The sequence below is a fragment of the Barbus barbus genome (assembly GCF_936440315.1).
Source record: "Barbus barbus genome assembly, chromosome: 23".
In the NCBI taxonomy this organism is placed as follows: Eukaryota; Metazoa; Chordata; class Actinopteri; order Cypriniformes; family Cyprinidae; genus Barbus; species Barbus barbus.
In genome coordinates this window covers 26,815,932-26,840,228 of record NC_136751.1, presented here as the reverse complement: position 1 = coordinate 26,840,228, position 24,297 = coordinate 26,815,932, and the positions used below count along the sequence as shown (strand labels likewise).

The following is a 24,297-nucleotide window of genomic DNA, read 5'->3' as shown; positions in this document are numbered from 1 at the left end:
ATGTTTTATTATAATTTATTCCTGTGATGGAAAAAGCTGAAATTTCAGCAGCCATTACTCACATGATCCTTCCGAAATCATTATAAAATGCTGATTTGCTGCTCTGTTGTTATTGATGATCATTTTTTAGTGTTCTATTAAGTATGCATATACAGTCGAACCAAAATTTATTCAGACACCTGGAACATTTCTCACATTATCACATTTTATTTGCTGTAGTTTAGAAAATGGTAATAAAATATGACAAGAACTCAGTTAAACTGTGTCAGAACAAATTCATCTTGATAATGTCAAATAACTTTGATAGAAAGGTATGTAATGGATTACAATCAACCAAAAATTATTCAGCTGTTAAATTGAAGTACGCAATTAAATAGGTCAAACAATTACCAAGCAATGCTTAATTTTGCTCAGTCTGTGGTGTAAAAAAGGTCGCATTAGCAATTGAAGAAAAAACACTTAAGCAAAACATGGTCAGGTCAAAGTGTCTGAGGAATTTTTCTCAAATTTTTATCAGTTTTACTGGTAGTCCACTGTACCAAAATAAAGTGAACTGTGACATATTTTACCCAAAAATTGTTCATAACGTTTTGGGTATAATATGTCAGTTCACTTTATTTTGCTATCCTCACTTACATAAATGGAATATAGTGTCCTGCACCCACTAGTAAAAAAAATATAAAAAATTATATCTGGTGTCTGAATCATTTTTGTTTTGACTGTATACACTATTTTGAGCTGTAGAAATCTACCAAATTCAGACTCTCAATCTAAAAGAACTTGTTCGATTGTCCCTGTAAGTTTTGAAAATAATTATGAATCAGACCAAAATAATAAAATGGAACTAAATCATGATCAATTTTTTTGATGCACTGCAACAACAACAACAAAAAAATCAAATGCTTGTCAATGTGAACTTTTATATCCCTGTTGCATGCAATTTAATATATTCTTTTTTTTTTCTGGTCTCATAATGTTTCTAATTCTCATTGCCTACTCATCCTAACATTTGTCTATCCTCAGTTTGACCCATAACTCTTGTCACCTTTTGAAATGCTGCCCATTGCAGTGATTTGATTGTATTTCTTTATCACTTGCATGGATTCAGGCTTTAAAGGTGTCATTGGATGCCCATTTTCCTCAAGCTAATATGATTCTTTAGGGTCTTAATTAAAAGTCTATAACATACTTTGGTTAAAAATTTTCAATGGTAGTGTAAAAAAAAAAAAACTTTTTACCCACTCAAAATCAGCCCTGTTTTCAGCAAGCTGTTTTTAGTCCATGTCGCTTTAAGTGGACTAAAATGCTAATGAGCTCTGCAGACCCCGCCCCTCTCTTCCGTGGGGTGACGAGCAGACTGTAAAAAGTAACGTTAATCCTCTGCGTCTTCAGCGGCTCAGATGTCGGGAGTAAATGACGACTGCTATGTTCATTATTACATCCAACAACAAAACGCCTCTATCGCTTAGTCAGAGACATTCTTGTCTTCCCCTGCGCTGGGGTCGACACACAGGCGGTCAGCTCTCAGCTCACTCAGGGCGGGTCTAAGGTAAAATGGTCGTGTCAATCAACTATTGTGGGAGCGGCCTGTACAGAACTGCATCATTCTGACAGGAATCTCAGAACAGCCTGATTTGAGAGAGGGTATTTTAACCCTCTAAGCGCCAAAGTCGCAAAATTGCAACAAGACATCATACTTCATGAAATAGACTGTAGTTCCTAATATGGTGTAATATCTCATTTGTTTTCCCTACCACTAGATGGCAGCCATGTAGTACTTTGATTCTAGACCAAAATTGTTTGAGGAAATAGCAGAGCAAATGAGCTATCGTGTCATTGATGCGGAAGCAATTCAGTTCATAACGTGTGAGTAAATTGTGAGATTTGTGAGAGAAAATCGCCAAATGGCTAATAAAAAGTTGTTTGTGAGGATGTGTTGCAAATGTTATTCGCCGATTCTGACTCTGAAGGGGAATATTTGCCTTTTGGAAATGACGATCGGCCGTCTAATGATCGCGCTTCTTCCGGTACATCTTTTCCACACAATGGTTTCGCCGCGCAAGGCGCGATCGTTCACAAAGCACAAACAAGTGATCATTTCAACACTTTCCCCAACGGGGATGGGGGCGGCAGGGGTGGAAGTGGTCTTAGTGTCCATAGGAGAGCTGTTGCTCTCTGATGATCGGCCAGATTGCGCCGTTTGTTCTGATCGGTCGCGCTCTAAGAGCCGCCGGCAGACAAAGTACAGCAGTCAGTGTGGGGTATGTCTGTGCGCTGTGCCATACAATGAGAGGTTCCATACTCTCAAGAACTATAAACTGTCACCTAGATACCTGATTGGGCAGATAGCTGGTCAACTGATCAAAAAATAGGCACATATATTTTACTATGGCACAGTAATGTAGTAATAATTTACTATTTTCTCCTGTTTTACTGTTGATTTCCTCTTTTCCTGATCATTTGGAATGAGGATAAAAAGACCAAAAAAAAAACCCTTCCAAATAAATTCAAACATCCATTCAATATCTATTATTTCCTGAATATTACTGATGAACTGATCAAAAAGTAGGCTACTGTTCACATGCGTTTTACTAATGGTAATTTAGTAATAATTTAGTACTTTCTCCTGTTTTATTGTTGGTTTCCTCTTTTCTGATCATTTGGAATGAGGATAAAAAGACAAAAAAAAAACCATGCAAATAAGCTGAAACATCAATTCAATATCTACTATATCCTGAATATTATGAAATTCAAGAGGGCCACCCCTCTTGAATTTCATAATTAGATTAGTATATTTACACCCCACATAATCTTTCGGTCATGCCAAACATTTTTTTATAATTTATAATTTTATAATTTTTTTCTAATTTACTGTAGATCTCTGTCTTTAAGCCCTTTCAAGCCACAAGCTTTTGAAATCTTGATGTTTTTTCTAAAAAAGCCTGGTGCCTAAAGGGTTAAAATAGGGATTTTGTGTGTGTACACACTTTCAACACATTTATGTTCAAACAACTGTGAATTTTGCATCCGATGACCCCTTTAAGCTAACCAAGCTGAGCCATTACCTACTAATTTACATTTTGCATGCTGACATCCTAGGAATCACATAGACAGGTTGTTATTTTGTATAGTGGAGTGTAATTAAAGGGAGAAATTTTTTTAATTAAGTTCTGAACTACAACTTAGAGGGTGTCTGTTGTTTTATTTTCTTAATTGTATCTTATATGACTGCAAACACACATACACCCACAGTTGTTATTTCACAACATACAAATGAAACGCATCTACTACTACATCTGCGTATGAAAGTTTTAATTAGTGTGTGCGTGCATTAATTAAAGCATGGTTTGGTTGAAGGAGCTGCTCTTGTCGTTTTATTGGAGACGTGCTGGTTTAGAGCCTCTGACAGTGCTGCTGCATGCTTTTTTCTCCATCTCTTTCTCTCTCTTCTTCTTTCACCTCTTTCCCCCTCATTCTCTCTCCCAGACCTCTATTTTCTTCCTCTCTGTCCATCTCTTCGCTCTCGTTCTCGTGGTCACCCTCTCAGATAACACTTGTCTGACTTTGCAGTTCCTGTGGAGTGGTGTTGTCCAGTGTTGTGTTTGGTTTTCTTTTTCTTTTCTACTCTTTCTCTCTCTCTTTCTCTCTTTTTCTCTTTTTTGCTCCTTTAACCGATCTACTAATGTGGCGATTTGGCTCAGCCTTGGGTAACACCAGATCATACAAACTGCTAGACTGGAATAGTTTCACTGCAGGTACTACCCTACCCTCAGTCCTGCTTTTCACACACACAAACACACACACACACACACACACACACACGCAGCCCTTGGCAGCTCAGCTGTTACAAACTTTCCTAAATATTAATACGTATTATCGGGTTTGAGATAGTATTGAATTTTGAATATTCTCCTTTAGTAGTTAATCAACATTGTGATAATGCATAAAGGGACTGTTCACACAATAATGAAATTCTGTCATCATATACTGACCCTCATGTTTTTCTAAACCCTTATGATTTTCTTTCTTCTGAGGAGCATAAAGACGTTCAGCTGCTGTTTTTCGTAAAATTAAAAGCATAGCATGTGTAGACCTTCCACAACAGGTTTTGTGTGGATGTCGCCAAACACCACTGCAGTAGATGGAAAGGTTGTCAGCAAATAACATCTTCAGTGTCTGTCTGTACATCACAAATAGTTCAGTAAGACTTAAGGAATATAGCGCTCATGAGATGTTTGTACTGCTTGTTTGGACTTAAAGTTCACCTTCAAATGAAAATTTCCTTATAATTTACTCACCCCCATGTCATCCAAGATGTTTATGTATTTCTTTCTTCAGTCGAAAAGAAATTAAAAGGTTTTTGATAAAGAAATTCTTCATATCGTTAGTTTCAATGGACTCCAAACGGTTGAAGGTCAAAATTACAGTTTCAGTGCAGCTTCAAAGGGCTATAAACGATACCAGACGATGAATAAGGGTCTTATCTAGCGAAACGATCAGTCATTTAAAAAAAAATGTATATGCTTTATAAACACAGTCATGACGTAATGACGTTGAAAAGGTCACGCCTGACGTAGGCTCCATCTCATCCTCTCCAAGTTCAAAATCGTCCGTATTTACACGTTCAACTTGTAAACACTGACTCCGTACTTTCGCCTACGTCAGGCGTGACCTTTTCAACGTCATTACGTCATGACCGCATATCACAGAACAGGCGAGCATTTGTGTTTATAAAGCATATACATTTTTTTAAAATGACTGATCGTTTCGCTAGATAAGACCCTTATTCATCGTCTGGTATCGTTTATAGCCCTTTGAAGCTGCACTGAAACTGTAACTTTGACCTTCAACCGTTTGGAGTCCATTGAAACTAACGATATGGAGACAATTCCTGGAATGTTTTCATCAAAAACCTTAATTTATTATCGACTGAAGAAAGAAATACATAAACATCTTGGATGACATGGGGGTGAGTAAATTATGAGGAAATTTTAATTTGAAAGTGAACTAATCCTTTAAGGTGCTTGTTTTGTCCCTTTGCCTTATTTTTATGAAAAAAGAGCAGCGTGAACATTTTTTCATGCAACACAAAAGGAGTTTTTTTTTTTTTTTTTAAGAAAGACATGCAGAATTTGAATAAGAGGAGGGTCAGTAAATTACTTATTTTAATTTTACAGTGAACGTTTCCCTTAATATGTTTGAAATATGTTATTGAGTGCATATTCGCAATTAAGAAGATGAGTTGATTACACATACTTTTAAAGATTAATTAAGTGTGGAAAGAGTTATTTATGCCTTACACGGGCAATCTCAGATATACACAGACTCGCACATACAACCTCAAGCCTTTTCTCAGTAGTGTGTGTTGCATGAGCTGCCATGCTCTGTGCTTCTGTATGAACGTGTGTGTCTGGCAGCTGCTGCATGTTTTAGCTGGATGCGTGGCTGTTCTCTGCTCTGGCTGATCATTCCTTGATCTGCTCTGACTGCGCTTCACCTGACCCCTTACCCAGCGTCCCCTTCTCCCTGATCACATGACCACTTGATCTACCAATTCAGTGAAGTGGAATTAGGCAATGTTCTACTTTCAGTCATGAAAGGTCTCATGACCTCTGTGCCTTTGGCAGTGCTGCTGCCTCTGTGGTCAATGTTGCTTCCTTCTACTAAAGTAATAAGGATTCATACATAATGGATTGTGTTTGTGTAAGCTGATATCACATGTGCTCTGATATTGATTTGTAGTCATTTACCCCTTTTACACATACAGACTTTACTGGAGAATTACCAGTAAATTACCGTAAAGAGATCATGTGTGAACAGGACCTTATCAAAAATACCGGTAAATTTGTTCCGCCAAGTTGTAACATTACCAGTAAATTGCCGGAATGATGCTGTGTGTGAATGCAGAATGAAGATTACCGGTATGAGCACATACGAGTTCAGAACGCGCTGATATAAGACGTCTACTCTGGGCCAAACCAGAGCCATTGAATTTGAAAATTCAACGGCTCTGGGCCAATCATAACATTCTGAAGAAGATGATGCATTTACTCCATTCTGTGTAGTTCAGTTTAAGGTCATCTAATATGATGTCTCTGGACCAAAAGCGCTGCATGAATGTGATGAATGTTTGACACAAAAATTAAAACATGTTTGTTTACAAACACAACATCGACGGGCGCAGTCGTTTAGAGGTAATTTCTGGTTAATGACGCCACAGAATTTACCGGTAATTTGAAACCGATGTATGAATGGTGTTTTTCCGGAAAAAAGACAATGTCGTTTCCTGTGTGAATAGCGCATTTTTTAATTTACCGTTAAATTCATTCCAGTAATTTTACGGCAATTTACTGGTATTACTGTGTGAAAGCGGCTATTGTCTGGGGGGGATTGTCTAAAAGACATTTGCTTTCTTGAATTAATTTTTTTTTTTTACTCGTATTTTTCATTAATGCATCATTTTAGTGTTTTTTTTATTTTTTATCTATATGTAAAAATGTGAAAAATAAATTGGTTTTGGTGAGTAGTTCTGAAATACAAAGCATTTGTCACAAATATTGAGATAATTAAAAAGCTGCCAGAGGTATAATAAATTAATTTTGATGTATTTAAATTATGTAATATAATTTAATATGATAAAAAATGTATGTAGTTCAATAATGCAAATGCAATTCTTGGCTTTAAAGCATATTTATTGGCCTGTATATTTTATCTGTCATTGGCAGAAGTGGCCAATTAGTTTTTTTGTTTTTTGAAGCTCTGAAAGTTTTTGAGCTCTGACAGGTGCTGTTTTTCAATGAATTGAGAATTATTTATTTTTACAAAAGCAATTGAATGCTTGGTTTAGTATAGAAGTTAATTGTGGACTTGTCTATTTTTAATGAAGAGTTGCTAGTCAGCCTATGAGTGATTTGAATCATGTTATAGCAGTGGTAAGGTGAGCATCAGGCCATCATTTATTTATTTATTTTTTCCACACTTTTCTCTGCTTCTGGTCTGTTTTCTGCAGTGCACTTCTCTGTTGATGTTACCGTTATTAATCAAACTCCCTCCTGCTGTTGGCTGTTTATCCAGAATAGGATGGAGTTTGTCCTCCATTGGCAAGCATGACTGCACCAGCAGGGGAATGCTCTGCCTACTGTTGTAGATTAGTTCATGATAAGCTGTCAGTCAGGAGAATGGCAAATCACACCACTGTCCTCTTCGTCCTCACAATCATCATCATCTTCCTCATTCCCCTTGACCCTCTCCTAGTTGTGGTAAACAGGCAGGGGAGTTTGCGCTCATGAAAACCCCTTGCTCAGAGAGTGCGTGCATGTGTGCGAGTGTGTGTATGTCTGTGTGAAAGAGAAAAGCTCAGGTACTAGCCTTGTTTGCATTAGTTCATGGTTTGCTCCCTCTCTGACAATTTTGAGATTTGTCACTGTTAAAAATATATATACAGCTAAATGAATAAAACTGATGTTCTGATGAAGTTGTAAGGCCTGTTTCACACCACATGCTCGCTCAAGCTACTGCTCAATTACGTTACATGTTTTCTGATGCATAACCAAACTTTCTAGAAAATAAAGATATTTTAAAGTTCTGACTGTCAGCATTTTTATTGCTCATCATCTGGAAAAAATCTCTTTAAAAATGACTCCTACAATAATTGATATAGAGCCAAGTCTTCCAAACTGGGATTCATGAGAGAACTGCAGGGGTTTTGTGAATTGACAAAAAGCTAATAATTAAATCATAAAAATGAAAAATTATGATAAATAAACAATATTAAAATAAAAACCTTTACTAAAAATATTTACTATTTTGTTTACCGACCTAAGAGAACACACGTTGTTCAGTTTTTGAAATATTAATTTCTGTTTTTTGATCAAAGAGTTTGTTGACAAAAACACGCTTTGGGAATATAGACAATAATAATAAAGAAATAAATACATTTTAGACAAAAATTGATTGTGAGTTGTGCCAGATTTGGGAGCATCAGTAAACCAGCTAACAGGGCTAGTATGCTGCTAAAGCCAAGAAGGGATGTTTATGTGCCGGTGGTGTGCGTGATGATGTAAATACATTTGTTTCAGATGAGCCAGAGACACGCGATGCATGGTGGGAGGAGATCCGTCAGGAAATAAAGTCTCATGCCAAAGCTCTTGGCTGCCACGCTGTGGTGGGGTACAGCGAGTCCACCAGCATCTGGTACTTAAACACACACACACACACACACACACAATACTCAACTCTGAGAATGTTACTTTCTACACGCTGGTTCTCAACTGTTTTTTGACTTCCTCATATATCCAGGTTTTTCAAGATGGTTGAAGGAGTCAATTAAAATGATAAATGTCTTGATTTTTAGTTGCACAGCTTTCTCATTCTGTCATTCAGCCATAATGAAAGACTCTGATTGCGTGTGTTTTGTGTTTGCAGTGAGGAGGTGTGTATTCTATCAGCGTCAGGCACCGCGGCGATCCTTAGCTCCCGGTTCATGCAGGACGGCCCGCTGGACCCCGAACACAGGTTGTCACGGCAACCGCTTTGTGTCTTTTCTACAGGGTCAGAGAGGGTCGAGGGGGATATGGGTAGTTCAGCCTCGCTAGGGTAGGTTAATGACACACATAACACATACACACACACACACACACCTTTGGCCCCATGCTAAGGGACTCTTAAAAGAATAGTTCACCCAGAAATAAAAAATGTGATGATTAACTCTCCCCTCATGTCGTATCAAACTTCAAAAAAGGTGTACCAAGAAAATAATACATAATAATAATTCAACTTGTTTGCTATATCCCTAGTCTTCTAAAAAGTCATACAGTAACTTTAAAGAAAGGACAGTTCACCCCATCTGTTTTCTAAATAAATATTATAGATCTTGTGAACATTTTCTTTTGATAATCCAGTGCATGTCACAATATAGAAAAGATGTCAATACTTCATTTCATTGCGACTTCAACAATAAAATGAAGTCATTATTCACTGAATTTTTTCCTTAACCCTCAAAGACCAAGACAGTCGCCTGCTACTAAAAATAACTATTGTTCTTAAATGTTTAATAACTTTTGAACCGCAAATCCTATCTGAATGCATTGTAAAGCATGTGTTGTTAAGCAGAGATTCTCCGCTTTTCGGAGATCGCATTTGTGTCATTTGGATTTCAGAGGCTCCATAGCCTACGTGATTACGTCATCACATTTTGACAACATTGATTCGTCAGAAGAAACCAATTAATTTCGTTCCTCTGAGCCAAACAGGAAAGATTGTTGACCTTTAGTCCCACCCCCGTGCATAGATTGGTTCAAACTGTCACATATTCAACCAATAAACATAGGTTTTGGTCTTTTGAACAATTATTTAGCGTGTTTTTTTGGAAATTTGACCAAACGCAAAGTGAAAGTAGTGTGTCGTGCGTGCGTGAAAACAAACACAAAATAACACATTTGCCTGAGAGCACGCTCTGAAAAAGCCCAGAAAAACACAGGACAGAGCACTTTGGTATAAAACAAACCAAAAACAAGGATGAAAAAATGCATATCGGATAAAACTCTGGAATTTAGGTATTCGCGTCGCTAGGCGATGTCCCGGTAAAATTCTGACGCATTTCTGAGTTCAGCCAGCGGATCGATCCATTTGGCTGTTATATTATGTAAATAATACTTATATAGTTCATTAAAATCATTTGCACTATTTGTTTCTGTTGCACTCTGTATATTTCCCACCCATTTTGTGTGTAGTTTGTGAATCATTTGCATTTCTTGTATTTTTGTTGCACAAGACAATTTTTTTCACAACTTGCTGCACTGTTTGTGTTTGTTGTTCATACTTGGATTGAAAAAAAAAAAGAAAAAAAAAAAAAAAAAAAAAAAAAAAAAATATATATATATATATATATATATATATATATATATATATATATATATATATATATATATATATATATATATATATATATATATATATATATATATATTTATTTATTTATTTATTTATTTATTTATTTTTATATTTATTTATTTATTTATTTATTTTTTAATTGAAAATGTTTTTTTTTTACTGTATTTTGTTATTATATAACATGGTTTCCATTTTCTTCACTCCCTAAATGTTTTTGGACACATCTATATTGTTAGTAAAGTAAATAGACTTGTTCTTCACTGAAAAGCGCCTATAATAATATTGTATTAAATGGCTATAACTTGCATGGGCAATGTTATATGTAGACAAAATTTTATTTGGAAGTGTAACAATTAAAAATACCCAGATACAACTTTTAAAGAAAAAAAATCCAAACTTCAGGAGTTTCTGTTTGAGTACACAGTAAAAAAACAACAAAAAACACCCAATTATTGCTTGCGTTTTTTCTTAAAATTCTGGGAATTCGTTCATTCTTAGAGAAAACAAAGGGAAAATTGGGACGTTAAATTAGCTAGACTGAAACTTCAAGTTCTCATGTTTATAATGATATATGGCACTTGATGCTGACTGCTAGATTAGGTCGGAAAAAACAAAGAAAAGTGCAGGCGTGTCAGGTGCCCCAAAAATGTTCTAGGTCTTTAAGGCTTAATACAGTAGCTCTTAAAGTTGGCACGAAACAGAAATTGTGACATATATCTGAGTGAAATGGCTTCTTGAACAAGTAGAGAAAAAAAAAAAAAAATATATATATATATGAGGATGGTACTTGATTTGGAATTGATTGATGACTTTGTTTGTTTGTTTGCTGCGATCTTATGTGAAGGGATGTTGTTGCAAGGGGAGGAAAAGTTAATATTCTTGATTAAAATTTACAAGCGCACATCAATAAAAAAAAAAAAATTTTTTTCAAAAGGTTTGGAACGACACAAGTGTAAGTAAATCATAACTTAAATTTCATTTTGGGTGAACTTTTCCTTTAATCTCAATACTAAACAATACTAATTAAATCGGTGTGTGTGTGTGTGTTGTGTATGTTTGCTGAGGGTGTTTTTTTATGGCTACTAACCAAATTAAGTCCTGAGGGCTAAAAACATTTACCTGTCTCTGCATATGTATGTTTTATGTTCAAAAATAATAGCATCTTGACACATTTGTATGCTTGTGATTATTTTATTCAGTTTGGGTCTGCGTGTGTGGGTTTGCGTTATTGTTTATGTACTAATTGCCCTGTTTATTTCTGTTAGATTTGAGGAGGTGGTGTCCCCTGGCTGTGGGTTTTGTCACATACCCTACGATGAGTTGAATATACCGTTTCCTGCTCAGCTCATCTATTGCTGCTGCTGTCACCGCTACAAAGTGCCCGACGTCCTCTTCACCACAATCGACTTGCCTACTGAAGCCAACATCACCGGGAAGGGCTGCCTGATTCAGGCCAGGTATTACATGCACAGGACATCCTGTCCAAATGGTATATAATTGTCCTGCGTACTGCACGGTATAATGAAAATAGTATATGAAACTAGATTTAGAATGCAATGATACATTTTAAATAGCAGTGTTTAGGGCTACACATGTGATTGAAATAAAACAAATCTCAAAGGCTACGATTTAATTAGATAAACATGTGCACTGCCTATTTCAGCATGAAGCACACCACTGTTCCTTTACACGCATGCAATTCATTATTTAGGGTTTTCAGTTTCTCATTGTGACTCAGTATATAGTTAATACTTCCACATTAACCCATTGTTGCATCTGCTCTGAGTTTGAGTGACTTGTGTGACATGCATCAACCATCTTCCCACACTTTTAATGAAACATGACAATGTTGCATGTGAGTGAATTAATAAAACAGACATTTGAAACAGTTTTTGTCCCATGTGAATAATTACTTTGGATGACTGTAAAGTCAAGCCCATTGCATTGTCGGATACGGATTTCTCAAAATGTGCTCCATTCAGAAGGTCATCCGGGTATTCTTTGCATCTCACTATAGGCTGTGCCGGACTAAAAAGAAGGCGCAAGGAGAAGTGAACGCCACGGTTATTAGCAATCTTCTGCCATTTTTAGAGTACGAACTCCACACACAGCTGATGAACAAATTGAAGCTACGAGGCATGAACGCTTTGTTTGGTCTACGTATCCAAATAAGCGTTGGAGAGACCATGCTGCTAGGATTAGCGGTCAGTGTGCAATTACCAATAATGCTCAGTGCGTTTTATGTACTTTATTAAATATGTTTTCAAGCTAATAAATGTTATTTGTTGCCTCTAGTCAGCAACAGGAGTTTATCTGACAGCTTTACCCAGTCCTGGAGGAATCCAGGTTGCTGGAAAAACTCCCAGTGACATCACATACGAACAGCATATCTCCAATATGCAGAAGAAAATCAATGACACCATTTCTAAAAACAAAGAACTACATGAAATCAACCCTCCTGTAAGTACATATACACATCAAGTGTATTTCAAAGCTTTTATATTTTTTTAATTGATCCACCTGTTCCTCTTTCAAAAACACAGCTAAAACGTTTTGTCCCCCCCCCCCATTGTATAGGAGGTTGTCGAAGAGATCATTGGTTCGCCGATCCCTGAGCCCCGCCAGAGGTCTCGTCTCTTTCGTTCTCATTCAGAGAGTTCAGATGAGGTTTCAGAACTAGACCTATCCCATGGGAAGAAGGATGCCTTTGTGTTGGAGGTAAGTTGACTTGCACTGGTGGTAGGTGGATTTGAGAGATGAACATGGAGAAGCTGGAAATGCATTTTGCAGACTGAAGGATCTTTTTAATGTTTTAATACTCTTCTAGATTGATGACACGGATGCTGTGGAAGATATACATGCCCTTCTGACTGATTCCCCCACCCCAGCAGGTAAACGCATGTGGTAGACCATTGTTAGAATCTATTCTGTGTTTACTGGGCTATAAATTCACCTGTGTATGGACGTTCTCTTGTCTTCTCTTCAGGATTCTACAGTTGCAACACTGAAATAATGCCTGGGATTCAGAACTGGACTTCAGCTATACAGGTACTGTTCATCCCAGTGAACCTGTTGGTTTCTGTTGAGTTTTGAGTTCTTGAAGATGTAAACACATCAACACACCATCTGCAGTGTTCAGGAAATGGACAGTATTTGAATAAATCCAGAATGACAGCAAGAGCCATTTCAAACCACAGCACAGATATTAATTTTATGAGCAGCATTTTATATGTATATATATATATATATATATATATATATATATATATATATATATATTAACAATGAAGACAGTTACTGTTGCCCTAATATATGCAAACAGATGAAGCTATTTTGAGAGATGTTCACTCTGGAATCAAACTTTTTTTTTTTCTTCAGATGTTTTCCTCTGTGAGGGTCTTCCGCCTTAACGCCAACTTAACCAATCAGGGACTGAATAAGATTTTCAGTGACCTCTGTGAGAATCTGCTGAAGGTGAATACATTTTTTGTAGTTTCTGAGTACATTTATCTATTTTTCCTCAGTACAATCATGGTTTGATATGGACCAGCTAAACCAAATGATTTAAGTGTGTTTGGATATCACTGCTCTAACTGGATTTGTGTGCTCTGTAGAGTTTGTACTTCAAACTGCGGTCGATGGTCCCCTGTTGTCTTTGTCACTTGAACTTCACAGTAGCCATACCTGAAGATGAGCTCATTCAGGTGAGAACACACCTGACCTTATTTCCTTAATTGTTTAATATGTTATTAAGCATTCAGTTTGTGATCTTATTTCTTTTAAACAACAAAAAAGTAAGAACGAAGGCATTAAGGTCTGTTTGTCCTGTTTAGATTCATTCTTGTTCTTTTATCTCTGTCCCACATGATTGGTCGGTGTTGTTTAATTGGCAGGTGGCGGTGACAGCTGTGGCAATGAGCTTTGACAAAGAGCAACCTTTGGAGAATGGCAAACAAAGTGGGGAAAAGACACTGATAAAGTGTAAGCATGTGCTGTACTGTATGTATTGTATGTTCATGCAAGACACCTTTTTGAAAAGCAAATCCTCAATGTTGATTGTTTCTTGTAGCCATAACAGAAAATGACGATCAGCTTCAGTTCAATCTGGAGCTCAATGCTGAAACTCCTTCTCCCAATCCTCTCAGCTCCCCCAAAGGTAAACCCTGGTGAATCCTCACTTTAAAGGGGTCATATGATGCGTTTTCAAGTTTTCCTTTCTCTTTGGAGTGTTACAAGCTGTTCGTGCATAGATAAGATCCCTGTGGTTACAAAGACTAAAGTCTCAAACTCAAAGAGATATTCTTTATAATAGTTAAGATTTGTCCACACCCTCCTAAAACGGCTCATTTAAACACGCCCTCACATGTCTACGTCATTGTGTGGGAAGATTTGCATAACACCGCCCAAATGAATACGCAAAGAAAGAGGGCATGATTTTTATTCTTGCTGTAGTATTGTTGCTGCCGCCGGCACCGTGTCCTGGAGACGCTGTGTTTCGTTGTGAAAGCGAAATTACTTCATTTGGGCTTCCAAAAGAGGACACAACTAGAAATCAGTGGTTAAGTATTTGCAACACTGTTCCAGAACAGTTCAACCCAAATATTAGAGTTTGTGCAGCGCATTTTATGGAGGACTATTTCCTGAACCTGGAAGAGTAGCCTGCCAGCTGTGCACAAAGACTGTGTCTATAAAGTGGGGCAATTCCAACTTTGTAAGGACAGTCTGGCGCTTCTGACTCACAGCCTGTAAGTATGTTTTCATATTTAAAGAATTTGCCACTAATGCGAGTTTTGAGCAGTGTAGTGTAGCGCTTGTTGTTTCTCCGATCACAAATGCAGACATGGTAATGTTTACGCGGCGCGATGCAACGCGACGTGTAAAAAGACGCTATAAGTCATTATTAGTGGTCGACCAATATTGTTTTTTTGACAGCCGATGCTGATATCTTGGAAAGCAGGGTGGCCGATATAAAGCCAATATAATTTTATTTATTTTAATTAATATTTAAGAAATTTTAAATAATTTGAAAATGGATTTAAAAAATTGTCAAATAAACATACCTATACTTTAAATACTAAAAGTATTTTTTTCACAAATAATTAAATATTTAATGAAAATATAAATAAAAAGGAAGTAAACACTGTAACCAATTTCTTTGTTTAAAAGTTCTATCTGATTATTAGACGGACTTCTGTCTGTATTAGACCGAACTGTTAACGACGACAGCGAACAAGAGGGAGAATGTGAGCACTGTGCTCAGGTGTTGCCGCTGTCAGCGCTGTCAAAATAAAAGTCCCGCCTCGAACGCATCGGCCATGCCGATATTTGAAAAATGCCAAATATCGGCCAATACATCGGCCTTGGAGATATAAAGGTTGACCACTAGTCATTATAATCAGTAATTATGTTCCCACTGGATGCAACAGATGCCTCGTTTATAATGGGTTTTATTGTTTTTGTCTCATCGTGCCGGGACAAGGGGTGTAAGGGGTGTAAGATTTCTGTTACACACTTGAGGTATTCGGCTAATCACAATGCACTGGATAGCTGGCCAATCAGAGCACACCTCGCTTCTCAGAACAATGAGCTTTGTAAAAATCTACGCATTTCAGAAAGGCGCATAGAGGGGCAACAATAATGTACATTATGTAGAAAATAATGTGTTTTCAACCTTAAACCACATAAACACATTGCATTACACCAAATACACCAAATAATGTTCTTTTTAGCAATGTCATATGACCCATTTAAACTTCACCCAGTGTCCCATACAATCCTTTATCCACCTTTTTCTTGCCGTAAAAACGGGCACGGCCATTTGTAAATTCTGTGGGTCTAGCTTCCGGTCACATCCGTGTCCAGCTATTTTTAGCTGTACAATACAATACAATGCAGTTCGTTTTGCTGCTTGATATTGAAAATTTGTGTGTCTTACGATATGTATTATGTATTATCTTCATGTATTATCTTAATAATGAACATGCTGGTTTGTAGTGCGAACAGTTTTACCATTTACTGCACGTTGATATTCTTGTCGTTATTTATCTATAACAGCTAATGAACTGGAAGTCTCACCTATAGGCTTACTTCCGCGTTGAAGAAAAAGGTGGATAGCTCTTCAAATGTTTGCCATATTCCTTTTATATTAGTGCTAGGTGCATTATTATAATGCATTAAAACCAAAGCCGTAAATTACATTTTCATTACTTGAAAAAAAAAAAAGGCTAACTGAAATTAAATAATTTTTTTCTATCTGGTTCTCATTTTCATTAAGTTTAATTTAATATATAATAACTAAAGCTGAAATAAATATTAATAACTATATAGACATATAGTATAAAAAATTCAAAAATGGAAAAAACAACTAAATTACTAAATGTTTTTTTTTTTTTTTTTTTTTTTTTTAATGAAAATTATCATAAAAATGATTGAGTTCTGATATCTACATTGCACACCGGCTTTTCACAATATTAAGGAAAATCCTGTTTTCCTTGGTGTGTCCATTTAACACAGCATTGGTTTCCTGTGTGTGTGTGTGTGTGTCTCAGGTCTATCAGAGGTTGGCAGCCATCCGTCGGCCAGAGGTTAGTACCTGATCCGTTGCTGAAAGTTCTGGAAGCACCAGGGTGTTTTTTTTTTGTTTTTTTTTTCTTCTTTTAATTTCTGCTCCTTTTGTGTGTGACAGTTTGGAGTGCTGCAGCACACACCCTAGCATCATCCATTTTACCCCTTTTTTCTTTTTTTTTTTTTCTTTCTTTCTTTGTGTTATTTCCTCTACTCTTTGTCCCTCTGTTGTGTTGTTGTGTGTACGTACTTGTCCGCGGGATTTGTGACCGCATGTGCACATATTTCTATGTGTGTGTGTGTGTGTGTTCGTGTCTATCTGTGTTCGTTTCTGAATGTCTGTCTATATATATATGTGTGTGTGTGTGTCCAGCCCCCTCAGTTGATTACAGTTCCTTTGCAGACAGATGCAGCTCCTGGATAGAGCAGCTTAAACTGAAAGCTCACACCATAAGACGCGGATCGGTTAAAACAAGTAGGAGCACACACGCAAACTCGCTTACATACACAAACACATACACAATCACATAGACCCTCGTCAGAGTAAACTGCATATTTAACAGGATCTTTAACTTCAAGATGTAATCAAAACGGGCCCAGAATACTTAACATACTACCTTAATACAATATTCATAAACATTTGCTTGGTGATTATTATGCTTATTTCATTGGTGCACATTATTCCAAATTTATGTCCCACTAAAATAATACCTTGCTATATTCACATATGTATGTATGTGTATATATAATTTTTATGCATGTAATTTTTGTAAATGAGCTTAAAAATCACAATATGGAAGTTAATATGAACAAAACATTAGGTTCAATGTTTTAAATATGTCATATTGTTTAAAGTCCTAGGTCACAGGAAACTTTCATAAACGGTGTTTTATATTTTGTTTTTACAATTTTTGCCAGTTAAATGAAGACCAAGGTACATCACAGTATGACATATTATCTTCTAACCCTCACAGCCTTGTATTCATTAAAAATCAAATGTCAAATTTAAAATTACATCTACTCTGACTACGGTCTATAGTTCTACACGCATCCTTACACACTCGTACTACCATGTCTTGCATCAAAAAGTGAACGAGTCTTGCTGCCATATGCCATAATCCGATCAAACTTGATTGACAGAGTGTGAAAGTTGAGGTTGAGTCCTAGTGAGGAGCCAAGATGAAGACTATCATTCTTTCAGTTGTGCCTCAGTGATTTCATGTTTGAGCTTGCTGATGTGATGAGTATAAACAAAACACAGACCAACTGTGTCATGGGCCCATGCAGTGTCGGATATGATGCATTGATGTATCATAAGTATGGCTATACAGGTTGTATAGTCCAGGGTTGGGCGTTATAGCTAAAAAAAAAACAAAACAATTTGTATCAATATTTATGTAGATGCTCTGAAACGATAACTCAACAGCTACTGAATAAAAAAAATGTAAAAGACACATTTATTAAAAAACAGTCAAGTTATGTTTTCCACACAGTTTGTCACTAAATGAGCACAAAAATGATTAAGAAACTTGTTAAATAATTTTAATTTCTATGAACCATTATCTTGCATCTCTGGAAAACCTGGAAATTGGAAACTCCAAAAGTGTGATTTCCTGGTCCTGAAGAGTCACAGAAATTTGTAGAATTTAAATATTAAATAATACTAACATTCTTAAAATTAATTAATAGTATATTAATAGTAAACGGATGACGGATCGTTTATAGCCTTTTCTCGCAGCAGCTAGAATAATTAAATGTATCATTTTGATGGCAAATTGTAATCCAGAAAGGATTATGTATTTATGAAATTAAATTAAATTATATTCCAGTTTTAAATGTGCTTCTGATTACAGATTACACAAGATTTATATTTTAAATAAAATATTGCTTTTTGGGTTAAAAGAATTTCTTAATATGAAATTCGAATGGCATGACAATTAGATTAGGCTGTACAGAAATTGAAATCTACACGGTAATACACACTATACTCATTGTCACGCAATGCTGATGTTGTTAACATTAATAATTTGAGAATAAAGTATAACAATAATATTAATTTGCACGGTTAGATGTGATATGAGCTAACCGATCGTTGGTTGAGCGATTTATTGTAACGTTTTTTTCCTCAGTGACAGACTTGTTACCTGTTACTTGTTCAAATGGCAATATACGGTGAAAATTCTTATTTGGGTCATATATTCCAAGACGTAGGCTAGAATCTGTGATTCCTAAGTACAGTATCCGCACATATTCTTCAAAACATTAGATTCATCCACGCTGGAGCCGTGCCGGAGCACAACCCCACACACGGAAGACGATTCCGCACAGAGCTGCAGCTTTAAATAAAATAAAAAAATCGGAATGATGTAGTAATGAAAATTTCTAAATTTGTCCAGTTATGCTATTATTATTATTATTATTATTATTATTAACATTTTTATAATTAAAATTTTTAATAATTTAATATAAACAGTCATTATGTAGTCATGCTTATTTCTAAATTTGTCCTAAATGATGTTGTTATATTATGTTAAGCTCCATTGTGAAATATTTTTTGGAGTAAAATTTACTTTTTGTGAGTGATGTTTATAAAATACAATTAATGGCTTTTGTTTAACAACTTTAGTTTTAGTTATGGAAAAGTTATGGACATTCATTGCTCAGAAAGTGTGGAAACCCTGATAAACACGTAGGAATAAATAGCAGTTTTTGTGTACATATTGTTTTTACTGAAACATGAAAAATGACAAATGGAGACTTCTAAATGTTTTTAAATCAACTTGTAATGTATCAATCAACTTTAATCTTGTAATCAACTCATTTAATGTAAATGAATGTAACAGAACTGATTCTAATGTTCAAATCATGATATTATTTTCATAAAATCATTGCAGTATTCACTGTTGCTTTATTGTATGCCGTCTACAAAATAATCAACGTAAAATTGTATATATCGCCCAGCCCTAATTGAGTCCACTGACAGATAGTTAGAGCAATGTTTGGGAGCTGCATGCGCATTAGTGCTCTGTGTAATAATTGTGATGCTGCATCATGAATGATGTTTTACAGCTTTGAGATTTTGAGTTCTTTCACACTCATGATGGAAAAAGTGTCCTCCCTCCTCAAAGCTCATCATCCTCTGATTTATCAAGGCTGATTGAACGTGTGCATTCATTCTTTCTCTCCTCCTCTGTCTTTGTATTTGCATGCTGTTTATTTGCATGGTGCAGTGCTGATGCTTTGCTTTGATCACATGCTGCTGATCTGCAACACACAAATACACACGTCGTTTTTCCTCTGTCACACTATGTTTGTCTCGTCACATCCGTTGGTCTTGTACAGCGCCCTCTGAAGGCCATGTCTGGCATCTTCCCATCCCCCTCTTTCTTTTCTCTCTTCTCTTTCTCTCTACCCCTCTCTCTCTCTCTCTCTCTCTCTCGCTCTCTTACTTTCAACAGCATCATCTCTGGAGAAGGCCAGTCCGTTGCCTGAAGGTCGCTCTCGTTCTCTTCGGTCAAATCGTTCCTACTCAGGCAGTTCTGTCGCAGTCGTCAAAATGACCCCGCTTTCTTTCATTCCTGGAGCAAAGATCATCAAATACCTTGGCATCATCAACATGTTCTTCATTAGAGAGACCACCTCACTCAGAGAGGTAGCAGTCTCTCTGTTTTTAGACTCATTCAGGTCACGTACATTAAGACATTAAGTATTTTTATAATATTAATAATGCAATTGAAAATTATACAACCCGAATTGCGGAAATGTTGGGACGTTTTTTTAAATTTGAATAAAATGAAAACTCAAAGACTTTCAAATCACATGAGCCAATATTTTATTCACAATAGAACATAACAGATGTTTAAAGGGTGAAATTTTATTCTTTTATCCACTAAATGAGCTCATTTCAAATTTGATGCCTGCTACAGGTCTCAAAAAAGTTGGCACAGGGGCAACAAAGGGCTGAAAAAGCAAGACATTTTGGAAAGATTCAGCTGGGAGAATATCTAGCAACTAATTAAGTTAATTGACATCAGGTCTGTAACATAAAAGGGATGCTTTAGAGAGGCAGAGTCTCTCAGAAGTACAGATGGGCAGAGGCTCTCCAATCTGTTAAAGTGTGTGTAGAAAGATTGTGGAATACTTTAAAAACAATGTTTCTCAACGTCGAATTGCAAAGTCTTTGCAAATGTCATCATCTACCATGCATAACATCATCAAAAGATTCAGAGAAACTGGAGAAATCTCTGTGCGTAAGGGACAAGGCCGAAGACCTTTGTTGGATGCCCGTGGTCTTCGGGCTCTCAGACGACACTTGCATAACTCATCAACATTATTGACATTGTCATTGACATTACTAAATGTGCCCAGGAATACTTCCAGAAACCACTGTCGGTAAACACAATCCGCCGTGTCATCTGCAGATGACAACTAAACCTCTATCATACAAAAAGGAAGCCATATATGAACATGGTCCAGAAGTGCCATCGTGTCCTGTGGGCCAAGGCTCATTTAAAATGGACTGTTTCAAAGTGGAAAAGTGTTCTATGGTCAGATGAGTCCAAATTTGACATTGTTGTTGGAAATCCCCGACGCCATGTCCTCCGGGCTAAAGAGGAGGGAGACCTTCCAGCGTGTTATCAGTGTTCAGTTCAAAAGCTAGCATCTCTGATGGTATGGGGGTGCATAAGTGCATACGGTATGGGCAGCTTGCATGTTTTGGAAGGCACTATGAATGCTGAAAGGTATATAAAGGTTTTAGAGCAACATATGCTCCCCTCCAGACGATGTCTATTTCAGGGAAGGTCTTGTGTATTGCAGCAGGACAATGCAAAACCACATACTGCAGCTATTACAACAGCATGGCTTCGTAGTAGAAGAGTCCGGGTGCTGAATTGGCCTGCCTGCAGTCCAGATCTTTCACCTATAGAGAACATTTGGCGCATCATTAAACGAAAAATACATCAAAGAAGACCACAAACTCTTCAGCAGCTGGAAACCTATATCAGGCAAGAATGGGACCAAATTCCAACACCAAAACTCCAGAAACTCATAACCTCGATGCCCAGACCTCTTCAAACTGTTTTGAATAGAAGAGGAGATGCTACACCATGGTAAACATGCCCCGTCCCAATTATTTTGAGACCTGTAGCAGACATCAAATTTGAAATGAGCTCATTTTGTGCATAAAATTTTAAAAATTTCTCGGTTTAAATATTTATATGTTCTATTGTGGATAAAATATTGGCTCATGTGATTTGAAAGTCTTTTAGTTTGTTTTATTAAAATTTAAAAAACATCCCAACATTTCCAGAATTCGGGTTGTATAACAATATAATATTAATAGTAACAATAATAAATATTAATTTTGAATATTTTTATATTAATGCTATTAAATAAATATTTATTTTAATTAAAATGGTTCACAATTATTAATAGTAAAATGACAAATGATTATTATTAATTTAATATTATATATAATATTAGTGTCGTTAAAATGTACAATTAATACAACAAATAAAACATTTGAATAATATTAAAGTTAATTAACATTAGCAATGTTTAATTTTTTATGCGATTTAAAATAAATTATTATTAATAACATAGTATAATGACTTGTTTATAATAAGTATTGTAATAGTATTAAACATTTTTAAATGAATTCCAATTATTTACATTGATGAAAATATTGGTGGTAATATTATTTATTATGGGAAGTTGTGTTATTATGAATAATAAAAAATATGAATGGTGCAAAAATGTATTGCTTTTAATGTAATAATATTACATATTTTAACAATTATTTAAAAGTATTAAGTAGTAATTAATTTATATTCTTGGTATTATTATTGTCACATTGCATTATTTTATCTTGTGTTTTAGGAGGGGGGTGTGAGTGGGTTTCTGCATACGTTTATTGCTGAAGTATTTGCGATGGTTCGTGCCCATGTTGCTGCTCTTGGAGGAAATGCTGTCGTCTCCTACAGCATGAAGGAGTGTGTGTTCATGGAGAACCCTAACAAGAACCAGGTTAATACATGCACAGTCACATACACAGACTCATACACACACAACCCATCACTTTGGTTCATTCATGCTCATGTTGTGTGCTTTACAGGCGCAGTGCCTAATCAACGTCAGTGGGGACGCTGTTGTTTTCGTCCAAGAATCTGAACTCGAGTCGACTTCGGTACAGACACAGTCAGCCACCACACACTCCTCCAACGGTGGGGAAGGAACGTGAACTCACATACACACACTGACAAATTCTCAAGTAAACGAGTCTTAACATGAACCATACCATTTAAAACAGTGTCACGCTCAATCTACCAACCAAATCTCCAAAAAGAAGTGAAAATCTAGACCACCTTATTGGTTAGTTCTCCAAAGTGTCATATTTTAGATCCGTTAAATGGCCAATATTTTGTGTCATTTCAGAATAATGTTTTAAAATCCCCTCCGTCAGAAGCCTTTCAGAAAGGTCGTCTGCCATGTCTCTATATGTTGGCCATTGTTGTTCACATTCCATTTTGTCCAAATGTGGCGGAGGCAGCTACCAAATTCAAAAGGTCTACAAAATTCGTCTTTGTGTTTGCAAAGAGTGTGTAAATGTGTCAATGACTCTATAAATGGCCATGTTTTGTATTTAAATAAAGGAATAAACTACTGATGCACTCACATGGACATCCAGTTCAGGATTTTAAATACTGATTTTAAACAAGACACTTCCTGTCATATCCTACTGATCTCTTTAAAATCATGTCAAATGCTGGAAACATTTGTTTGCTTTCATGTGCCACAATGTATGCTTTTTTTTTTAATCATAATGTTTGGGTAGGACTTCTGCAAGGCCGGTCCAGTTCTCTTGCATGTGCAATGTCAGTTAATCATAGCAAGAAAGAGATATTTTAGAGCAGAGTTGTGTTCACCATGAACTGACACTTGAATGTACAGATGATGGGTCTGGATATGAGGTGGGCGGCTCTGTTCAGGTGTTAACTGATTTTAATGCTATTATTTTGTATATATGTTTGCCTGAGGACAAATCAAAATTGCACATTAATATGATATAATTGAATAAACTATTATTGCTCTGGTGTGTTTAGTCCTTGTCAAATTCTTCAGTTTTTAATTAACATATAATGGCTTTCTCAAGAGAATTTAATTTCTCGTTGTTCTGGTCATATTATAATTGCAATGAATGCAGAATAATTTACCCAAAACACACAGTTATGTTTGCTTTGTGAGCAAGTCCTTTTGAATTTTTTATTTATTTTTTGTCAGATACGGCAGCAAAGCCAAGACAATAATTATTTCATTCTGAGCCGCAGTAGTCACCAAACATTAAAATTGCATTTTGGCAATAATGCCCCTAATTTGGCGCATACATAAGTATATATTAAAAAAAAAAAAACTCCAGTAAAGTCTCCAAACTTCTAGCAAGTGGCTGAAATTCCCGAATCCTACCATGACTAGAGCTTCGCTCATAAATAGTAATTAGGTCATGTGTTTTTTTTTTGTTTTTTTTATTCAAGGAACAATAACATGTTATCAAGAATCAATAAAAAAAGAAAAAAGACAAATTACAACAAAACAGTTGCCAGGGGGAGGAAAGTATTAAACTTTAAGTATTAAAAAAGTAAAAAAAAAAACAAGATATACATAAATACACATGTATATATAAAATTAAATAAATTGTGAAATTCACAAACTCTCAAAGTTCTTACAGAGTCTCTAATACTGTCAATATAAATACATCAGTCAACAAAACCATAAAATTGGGTTTTTTATTGGTAGATTTACACTTATGAATGTGAAATTTAGTCAACAGAATAAGTAAATAAG

At 36.0% G+C, this 24,297-nt stretch overlaps 1 protein-coding gene across 17 annotated transcripts in view; it reads left to right on the top strand.

The window, feature by feature from the left end:
• LOC306842839 (C2 domain-containing protein 5-like) overlaps positions 1 to 23,549 on the top strand; it is a 36,572-nt gene extending 13,023 nt beyond the window's left edge. For 2 of the 17 annotated variants that reach the window (XM_079373950.1, XM_079373959.1), the window contains 18 exons: positions 8,079 to 8,193; positions 8,425 to 8,595; positions 10,826 to 10,843; positions 11,157 to 11,348; positions 11,909 to 12,095; positions 12,187 to 12,351; positions 12,469 to 12,609; positions 12,719 to 12,782; positions 12,878 to 12,939; positions 13,270 to 13,365; positions 13,506 to 13,595; positions 13,785 to 13,872; positions 13,961 to 14,047; positions 16,440 to 16,475; positions 16,859 to 16,930; positions 19,914 to 20,107; positions 22,336 to 22,482; positions 22,571 to 23,549. In XM_079373950.1, the coding sequence (XP_079230076.1) occupies positions 8,079 to 8,193; positions 8,425 to 8,595; positions 10,826 to 10,843; positions 11,157 to 11,348; positions 11,909 to 12,095; positions 12,187 to 12,351; positions 12,469 to 12,609; positions 12,719 to 12,782; positions 12,878 to 12,939; positions 13,270 to 13,365; positions 13,506 to 13,595; positions 13,785 to 13,872; positions 13,961 to 14,047; positions 16,440 to 16,475; positions 16,859 to 16,930; positions 19,914 to 20,107; positions 22,336 to 22,482; positions 22,571 to 22,696 (2,051 nt within the window). In that variant the 3' untranslated portion in view covers positions 22,697 to 23,549. Of the gene's footprint in view, positions 1 to 8,078; positions 8,194 to 8,424; positions 8,596 to 10,825; positions 10,844 to 11,156; positions 11,349 to 11,908; positions 12,096 to 12,186; positions 12,352 to 12,468; positions 12,610 to 12,718; positions 12,783 to 12,877; positions 12,940 to 13,269; positions 13,366 to 13,505; positions 13,596 to 13,784; positions 13,873 to 13,960; positions 14,048 to 16,439; positions 16,518 to 16,576; positions 16,931 to 19,913; positions 20,108 to 22,335; positions 22,483 to 22,570 lie in introns of all 17 variants that reach the window. The other 15 variants (XM_079373963.1, XM_079373957.1, XM_079373951.1 and 12 more) reach the window with 11 other exon arrangements.
• The last annotated feature ends 748 nt before the right edge of the window (positions 23,550 to 24,297 follow it).